Below are 10,000 nucleotides of genomic sequence, written 5' to 3' on the forward strand. Positions count from 1 at the left end.
TAACGCTGCTAACTGTCGTAGCAATCTTTGTCCAAATTACACATTTCTTCTTGTTTCTACAGTCTCCATTCAAGTAAAATGTCCTTGTAACTGTTACACTCCTCTAACACACACACACACACACACACTGCACTGAGCGGTTGAATACGCTTACTCCATCCGCCATGTTTTTTGTTTTGAAAAGTGTTTTATTTTACCCAGAATGCACTGCAGTGTAGTCCTATTTAAGATAGAGTCTTCAGTGTTTTGTGCTGCGGTCTAATTTAGACATCTATCTACTATATCTACGCCGTAGTCAAAGTCTATCTGTGAAAGCGGCCCCGGGCACTGTTGTGTGCAGATGAGCGGTGTCGTGTTAGCGAAGGTATTAACTAATGATCTTCTCAACGGAAGTGAATCGATCAAAACTCACTTTATCTGGACAATAACTTTATTCTAGAGCTGCTGTAAAGCCTAAACACTGTGAAGCTGCTTTGAAACGGTCTATATTGTTAAAGCGCTGTATAATTGGACACTTGACTTGACTATAACTAAGTTCCCAGAACTCCCCGGTGTGAAAGCCTCTAATAATATGGGGATAACATATCACATATAGTAGCAAAGGGGAAATTGCTGTAATTCTGTGACTCACTCTGTGTGTGTGTGTGTCAGGGCGCCGTACGGGAAGGCGGTGGACATGTGGTCGGTGGGGTGTATTCTGGGCGAGCTGAGTGACGGTCAGCCCTTGTTTCCGGGTGAGAGTGAGATTGACCAGCTCTTCACCATCCAGAAGGTCCTGGGACCCCTGCCGCCCGAACAGATGAAGCTCTTCTACAGCAACCCACGGTTCCACGGGCTACGGGTCAGTCCGTCTCTCACACACACACACACACACGCGACTCTGTTAAAGGAGTAGTTCACTTTAAAATGGAAATTAGCCCATGATTTACTCACCCTCGAGTCATCCTAGGTGTGTATGACATTCTTCTTTCAGACGAACACAATCAGAGTTATATCAAAAAATGTCCTGACTCTTCCAAGCATTATAACGACAGTGAATGGCAAGCAAGTGCATCTATCATCATAAAAGTGCATCTGTCCATCATAAAAGTGCATCTATCATCATAAAAGTGCATCTGTCCATCATAAAAGTGCATCTGTCCATCATAAAAGTGCATCTATCATCTTAAAAGTGCATCTATCATCATAAAAGTGCATCTATCATCATAAAAGTGGATCTATCCATCATAAAAGTGCATCTATCATCATAAAAGTGCATCTGTCCATCATAAAAGTGCATCTATCATCATAAAAGTGGATCTAACCATCATAAAAGTGCATTTATCCATCATAAAAGTGCATCTATCATCATAAAAGTGCATCTATCCATCATAAAAGTGCATCTATCATCATAAAAGTGCATCTGTCCATCATAAAAGTGCATCTATCATCATAAAAGTGGATCTATCCATCATAAAAGTGCATTTGTCCATCATAAAAGTGCATCTATCAGCATGAAAGTGCATCTGTCCATCATAAAAGTGCATCTATCATCATAAAAGTGCATCTGTCCATCATAAAAGTGCATCTATCATCATAAAAGTGGATCTATCATCATAAAAGTGCATCTGTCCATCATAAAAGTGCATCTATCATCATAAAAGTGGATCTATCCATCATAAAAGTGCATTTGTCCATCATAAAAGTGCATCTATCATCATAAAAGTGCATCTGTCCATCATAAAAGTGCATCTGTCCATCATAAAAGTGCATCTGTCCATCATAAAAGTGCGTCTATCATCATAAAAGTGCATCTATCATCATAAAAATGTATCTATCCATCATAAAAATGCATCTATCATCATAAAAGTGCATCTGTCCATCATAAAAGTGCATCTGTCCATCATAAAAGAGCATCTATCCATCATAAAAGTGCATCTGTCCATCATAAAAGTGCATCTATCCATCATAAAAGTGCATCTGTCCATCATAAAAGTGCATCTGTCCATCATAAAAGTGCATCTATCCATCATAAAAGTGCATCTATCCATCATAAAAGTGCATCTGTCCATCATAAAAGTGCATCTATCATCATAAAAGTGCATCTGTCCATCATAAAAGTGCATCTATCCATCATAAAAGTGCATCTATCCATCATAAAAGTGCATCTATCCATCTTAAAAGTGCATCTATCCATCATAAAAGTGCATCTATCCATCTTAAAAGTGCATCTATCATCATAAAAGTGCATCTATCCATCATAAAAGTGCATCTATCCAACATAAAAGTGCATCTATCCATCATAAAAGTGCATCTATCCATCATAAAAGTGCATCTATCCCTCATAAAAGTGCATCTATCATCATAAAAGTGCATCTATCCATCATAAAAGTGCATCTATCCCTCATAAAAGTGCATCTATCATCATAAAAGTGCATCTATCCATCATAAAAGTGCATCTATCCCTCATAAAAGTGCATCTGTCCATCATAAAAGTGCATCTATCATCTTAAAAGTGCATCTATCATCATAAAAGTGCATCTATCATCATAAAAGTGGATCTATCCACCATAAAAGTGCATCTATCATCATAAAAGTGCATCTGTCCATCATAAAAGTGCATCTATCATCATAAAAGTGGATCTAACCATCATAAAAGTGCATTTATCCATCATAAAAGTGCATCTATCATCATAAAAGTGCATCTATCCATCATAAAAGTGCATCTATCATCATAAAAGTGCATCTGTCCATCATAAAAGTGCATCTATCATCATAAAAGTGGATCTATCCATCATAAAAGTGCATTTGTCCATCATAAAAGTGCATCTATCAGCATGAAAGTGCATCTGTCCATCATAAAAGTGCATCTATCATCATAAAAGTGCATCTGTCCATCATAAAAGTGCATCTATCATCATAAAAGTGGATCTATCATCATAAAAGTGCATCTGTCCATCATAAAAGTGCATCTATCATCATAAAAGTGGATCTATCCATCATAAAAGTGCATTTGTCCATCATAAAAGTGCATCTATCATCATAAAAGTGCATCTGTCCATCATAAAAGTGCATCTGTCCATCATAAAAGTGCATCTGTCCATCATAAAAGTGCGTCTATCATCATAAAAGTGCATCTATCATCATAAAAATGTATCTATCCATCATAAAAATGCATCTATCATCATAAAAGTGCATCTGTCCATCATAAAAGTGCATCTGTCCATCATAAAAGAGCATCTATCCATCATAAAAGTGCATCTGTCCATCATAAAAGTGCATCTATCCATCATAAAAGTGCATCTGTCCATCATAAAAGTGCATCTGTCCATCATAAAAGTGCATCTGTCCATCATAAAAGTGCATCTATCCATCATAAAAGTGCATCTATCCATCATAAAAGTGCATCTATCATCATAAAAGTGCATCTATCCATCATAAAAGTGCATCTATCCATCATAAAAGTGCATCTGTCCATCATAAAAGTGCATCTATCATCATAAAAGTGCACCTATCATCATAAAAGTGCATCTATCATCATAAAAGTGCATCTATCATCATAAAAGTGCATCTGTCCATCATAAAAGTGCATCTATCATCATAAAAGTGCATCTGTCCATCATAAAAGTGCATCTGTCCATCATAAAAGTGCATCTATCATCTTAAAAGTGCATCTATCATCATAAAAGTGCATCTATCATCATAAAAGTGGATCTATCCATCATAAAAGTGCATCTATCATCATAAAAGTGCATCTGTCCATCATAAAAGTGCATCTATCATCATAAAAGTGGATCTAACCATCATAAAAGTGCATTTATCCATCATAAAAGTGCATCTATCATCATAAAAGTGCATCTATCCATCATAAAAGTGCATCTATCATCATAAAAGTGCATCTGTCCATCATAAAAGTGCATCTATCATCATAAAAGTGGATCTATCCATCATAAAAGTGCATTTGTCCATCATAAAAGTGCATCTATCAGCATGAAAGTGCATCTGTCCATCATAAAAGTGCATCTATCATCATAAAAGTGCATTTGTCCATCATAAAAGTGCATCTATCATCATAAAAGTGGATCTATCATCATAAAAGTGCATCTGTCCATCATAAAAGTGCATCTATCATCATAAAAGTGGATCTATCCATCATAAAAGTGCATTTGTCCATCATAAAAGTGCATCTATCATCATAAAAGTGCATCTGTCCATCATAAAAGTGCATCTGTCCATCATAAAAGTGCATCTGTCCATCATAAAAGTGCGTCTATCATCATAAAAGTGCATCTATCATCATAAAAATGTATCTATCCATCATAAAAATGCATCTATCATCATAAAAGTGCATCTGTCCATCATAAAAGTGCATCTGTCCATCATAAAAGTGCATCTATCCATCATAAAAGTGCATCTGTCCATCATAAAAGTGCATCTGTCCATCATAAAAGTGCATCTATCCATCATAAAAGTGCATCTGTCCATCATAAAAGTGCATCTATCATCATAAAAGTGCATCTGTCCATCATAAAAGTGCATCTATCCATCATAAAAGTGCATCTATCCATCATAAAAGTGCATCTATCCATCTTAAAAGTGCATCTATCCATCATAAAAGTGCATCTATCCATCTTAAAAGTGCATCTATCATCATAAAAGTGCATCTATCCATCATAAAAGTGCATCTATCCAACATAAAAGTGCATCTATCCATCATAAAAGTGCATCTATCCATCATAAAAGTGCATCTATCCCTCATAAAAGTGCATCTATCCAACATAAAAGTGCATCTATCCATCATAAAAGTGCATCTATCCATCATAAAAGTGCATCTATCATCATAAAAGTGCATCTATCATCATAAAAGTGCATCTATCCATCATAAAAGTGCATCTATTATCATGGGTAGATGCTTTTATAATGATAGATGCACTTGGTTGCCATTCACTGTCATTATAACGCTTGGAAGAGTCAGGACATTTTTGATATAACTCTGATTGTGTTCGTCTGAGAGAAGAGTGTCATACACACCCGGGATGTGTTGAGGGTGAGTAGATCATGGGCTAATGTTCATTTTAAACTACATTAGTAGTTTATCATCGCGCAGTCCTGCTCTCACTGTGTGTGTTCAGCAGTGCACAGTATTTTATAAGACTTGTGTGTGTGTGTGTGTGTGTGTGTGTGTAGTTTCCCTCAGTGAGCCATCCACAGACACTGGAGAGACGATACCTCGGGATCATCAGTCCAGTCCTGCTCGACCTCATGAAGGTAAGAGGAGTTCAGTCACACACACACACACACACACACACACACACACACACACACAGTCCTGCTCGACCTCATGAAGGTAAGAGGAGTGTGTTTTATTCGTTTATTTTTGTTTATCCGTATCCTTTTTTAGAATTTGAAAGATAATAAAGGTTTGAGAAGTGAGATCTCAGATTGAAGTCCTTGAAGGTCCTGGAATTTCGTTTGTGTGTGTGTGTGTGTGTTCTTCACATGTGATGGATATGTTCATGAATAAACCGTGAGAGAGACATTAGTCTCATTAGAGTTAGAGTTTTTCTGCTTCTAAGCTTCACGCTCCACCCGTGTGTGTGTGTGTGTGTGAACATTAAATCATCAGACTAATGACTAATGTTTGTGTTTGTCATCTGTCCCCCTCACACACACACATCCCGTGTCTTCTGTTCACCTGTGATGCAGGTTTGTCATTATCGTGTGTGTTTTCACTCGCACTTCATTTGTGTGTTTACCTGTTGGACGTGTGAGGGCATCAGGAGACACACAGCTACTCAGCATGTTGTTAGCGATCGAGTGACTCGTGTAGCTCCGTCGCTTCATTAGGTGAAAGTGACATTTCATCAGTGCGATAATTGTGCGCTAATTATATTTTGATCTCCGTGATTTGCTTGTTTCTGCTGATAACCCTGATGTTGTCGTCAGTAAACTCTCCTCCTGAAACCCGTGTCGGTCGCTTTAATAAACCATGAGTCATGAGTACAACAAATATCATCAACAAATGAGGTTTAGGACATGATGGTAATAATACGAGCGGTGTGTTCTTGTGTTCTTTCCTCTCGAGGATATTAATAGATGTGTGTTGGGTAATATACAATATATATATACTAATACACATCTTTAAACCTGATTTTAGAACCATTATGTATTTTTGCATCTTGACATGGAATTGAAACAAATGCTTTTGTCATTTCTATAATGTGATGCATTTAATTGTATGTTGATTTAATTAAAATTATTGTTTTGCAATATTTTATTTATATTTATCCTAGATTATACTATATACTATATTAGAATAATGAGAAAAACACTTGAGAATATGACTGAAAACAATAATGAAAACAATAATAATGAAGAAAACAACTCAAAATTAAATTTACTAAGAAACATATTTAAATGCATAAATATCTTAATCTTAAATATATATATATATATATATATATATCTTTGTGACCTTATTTTTATGTTTTTAATATATATGTTTGTATACAGTATATATATATATATGAAGAGTTCAGATGCAAAAGCCTCTAAGTGCCATTTGACATTTTCTTCTAAAATGATCATTTTTATCAAACTTGTATATTTAAGTTCAGTAATTATATATATATATATATATATATATATATATATATATTTAGGATTAAGATATTTATGCATTTTTTGTATAATATATATTATAAAACCCTACATTTTATTAATGAAAAGCAGACACATTTTTCACATTAATAATGTAAGAATATATATACAGTATATATATATATATATATATATATATATATAATTATTAATATTTTGAGTATTTCTATCCCATGTAGCAGTGGTTGTTCTGCCTTTAGTTAAATTTGTTCCTTTCAATTCACATTTATTTATGTGGCGCTTTTCACATCATTTCAAAGCCGCTTTAAGTAAATGCATGAGTCTACATTACAATCTCATTTCATTTATATTACAATTTAAGCGTTTTTATATTACATTTTTATAGTAAAATTGTAATATATAAATGTTTGATTACATTCTACAATATATCCTAACCCTAACACAATAAAAGTATAGTAAAATATTGCAAGTAAAAATGTTCCAGTGCATTTTATTAATGAGAATAACTATAATGTGCTTATGAAAATGTGAATAATTAGACTAAATTTAGACTGTCCCTGTGAAGTGTTTTGTGTGAGAGATCCACCATTGATCCTTCCAGAACCTGTTGTTGTTGTACCCGAACGAGCGCTATCTGACAGAACAGAGTCTGAACCATCACGCCTTCCAGACCCAGCGCCTGACGGAGCGTCCCGGCCCGCTCACACCCACACCCATCCGCTCCTCCAAGAGGAAGCCCCTTCTGGACAACAGCGCCCCCAGCAGGTCAGGAGGAGCACTGACATACTTCCTTGCAATATTTCAAAGAGTAGGATGCTAGATCCTACTTCACTTTTCATCTTGAAAATAGTTATTTTACATTTTTAAACCATTTTTTTGTGTAGCTTTTGGCAGCAAGATCAAATAACAAGTCTTATTTCGTTTAGATTCGTCATACTGCAAATCAAGGCCACATCAGATTAAATGGAAAGCCAATTTGAATGCATTGCACAGTGTGCTCGAGTTGTAATCTGCACATTTCTGCTGCGTTTAGTTGGTCATCCACATTATTAACACAGTTATGTTCAGTTATGTTTTAGTAAACAGCTAAGAGAGAAAACGCATATATTGGGACCCGTGCATTCGGTCTTAAAGTGACAGCAGCCTAATATACCTGCTACCAAATTATGAGATAATATTAAAAATATCTATATGGCAATTTTCCCCATGGTGTCAATGTCATATTGTGGCTGGTGAAAATGAAAACTTTGGAAAAGCACTAGCCACAGTTGCTGGCGAGCAAAAAAGTTAATCAAGCCGTGATTGGGAGTAAATAAAACAAAGGAAAGAATGGATTTGGGGATCTATTTTAATAGGTTTCAGTCTAGGTTTTCATTCATACTAGAGCCCGACCGATAAAGGATTTTGAAGGCCGATACCGATACAAATATTTTTGGGTTTTAAAATCCGATATATCGGCCGATATTTTTTTTTTATTAAATATTGTTGGATTTCACACACGTGTAAAAGAAAAGCTAACTTAGATACTTTTTCTCTACATCTAAATGTTCACTCCTCGCAAGTCTAACTTACATTTTACAATGCAGGGACTGTAACTAGAGATATGCTAGTTATAAATACAGTAATAATTACTTTATTTAGTCAGAAAAAGTTCATTGTGGTTTCCAAGCTCATTAATGTTAACGTTAGCGGTCTTCCACTGATGATAGTGGCGTTAGCTAGTCTATGATGAGTCATAATTTAGCAATAGATAACATCATACTGCAAATTGTAAAACGCACATTTTCACTATAACAGGCCAAGGAGAGATGATTGAAGCGTGTTTCGTCCGTTTTTATTTTATTTTTTAAATATCCATTTATCGGCCATTATAACAGCCGATATTGATATTTTGGAAAATGTCTAATATCGGCCGATAATATCGGCAGGCCGATATATCGGTCTGGCTCTAGGCAAGGCAAGGCAAGTTTATTTATATAGCACATTTCATACACAGTGGCAATTCAAAGTGCTTTACATAGAAGAAATTAAAGAAGTCAGAATAATTAAAACAGTTTAGAATAAAAAAAATAAATAAAAAAAAATCATAATAATAAAAATAAAATACAGTGTCGAAAATAAAATGTACAGTAACAGTCGGACAAACAGTGGCACAGTGCTCATTCAGTAAATGCAATCAATATAAATAAAAACAGTTAAAAGTAAAAATAAAATAAAATAAAGTAATACCCCTATCTGAGATGGAAGAGATTGAGCTGGTTTACGGTGCTACTGGGCCTCCAGCCCAGGGACGTAGAGCGTCGTACGTCGGCTCTAATTCATACATTAGGTTTTCAGTCCACTTGAGCCATCAATCTGATTATTAATTGAATATCTGTCCTTAGCTAGTGTTGCTTACAGTCACTCTTTAATTGTGTGAATGGGTTTTTAGGGGTCACAATATCAAGAGTTCAAGTCACCATCGCTCAAACAGTCGTGACTGCTCCAGTCTGCCCCGTCACGGGCACGAAGACCTCCACCCTCCCAGCTCCGAGACCTTCCTGAACGGGTCGGTCCAGTCGGCCAACAGCCTGAGCCCAGTCATGCACCCTAAATCCTTCCAGCCGCTCAACCGCTCGGCGTCGTGCGGGAAAGACCTCCAGCACGCCAAAGAGCCCAAATCCAAATCAGGCGATTTTGACTTCGGCAAACCAGCGGACGGTCCCGGCGCCAAATACCTGAAATCGAACACGCCCCGCTCCCAGAACCGCCATTCCTTCGTGGAGGGCAAGACCGGCACGCTCACGGGCGACCGGGAGAAACAGAGCCGCCACGGATACGGCGAATCCAACGCGTCGTCGTCCTCCGCCGGAAAGGGGTCGTCCTCGTACCTGAGTTTGTCTAAGAGTCACGGAGGGCTTAGCGACGCCAAATCCGTGAGTAACCTCAGCGATATGCGACTACACCCGGACGACCCATCCGGATCGCCCCGCTACTTCCCCAGCAGCTGCTTGGATCTGAACATGAACCTGAACTTGGCGGCTCCGGGAAGCCCGTCAATGCAACACGGGGGGCACAGTCCCGCCGTGGGACGTCGGAGCAAACTGGAACGGGACGGAAGCGCGGTTGAGCCGTCCAGCCGGCGCTCCTCGTCACGGCAGAAGAGCGACGGGAACCCCGTGGATCCGCTCGACCCCGGAGCGGGACTGTCTCTGTCGGCTCCGCAGGAGTTCCCCTACGGCGTGGGCTACACCAGCCCGTTCTCCTCGCAGCAGCGCCCGCACAGGCACTCCATGTACGTGAGGAGGGAGCGCGGGCGACCCCACGGGGGCGAGGCGGGCGGATTGGTGGTGGGGCAGGGGATGCCCAACAGGGCCAGTAGTTTACAGCTACTGACCCCTCAGCTGCAGCACCGGACCCT

The 10,000-nt window shown here is 38.0% G+C and overlaps 1 protein-coding gene across 4 annotated transcripts in view; it reads left to right on the top strand.

Annotated features, from left to right (window-relative positions):
- The window catches only part of LOC120471209 (cyclin-dependent kinase-like 5), a 51,644-nt gene that overhangs the window by 32,548 nt on the left and 9,096 nt on the right, over window positions 1-10,000 (top strand). For all 4 annotated transcript variants that reach the window (XM_089124747.1, XM_089124748.1, XM_089124745.1 and 1 more), the window contains exons 9-12: window positions 652-841; window positions 5,167-5,247; window positions 7,202-7,365; window positions 9,032-10,000. The exon at window positions 9,032-10,000 is cut by the window's right edge and continues 55 nt beyond it. In XM_089124747.1, coding sequence (XP_088980873.1) covers window positions 652-841; window positions 5,167-5,247; window positions 7,202-7,365; window positions 9,032-10,000 — 1,404 coding nt within the window. The remainder of the gene's footprint in view (window positions 1-651; window positions 842-5,166; window positions 5,248-7,201; window positions 7,366-9,031) is intronic.

This window comes from Pimephales promelas, chromosome 20 (assembly GCF_988280905.1).
Source record: "Pimephales promelas chromosome 20, fPimPro1.hap1.1, whole genome shotgun sequence".
In the NCBI taxonomy this organism is placed as follows: domain Eukaryota; kingdom Metazoa; phylum Chordata; class Actinopteri; order Cypriniformes; family Leuciscidae; genus Pimephales; species Pimephales promelas.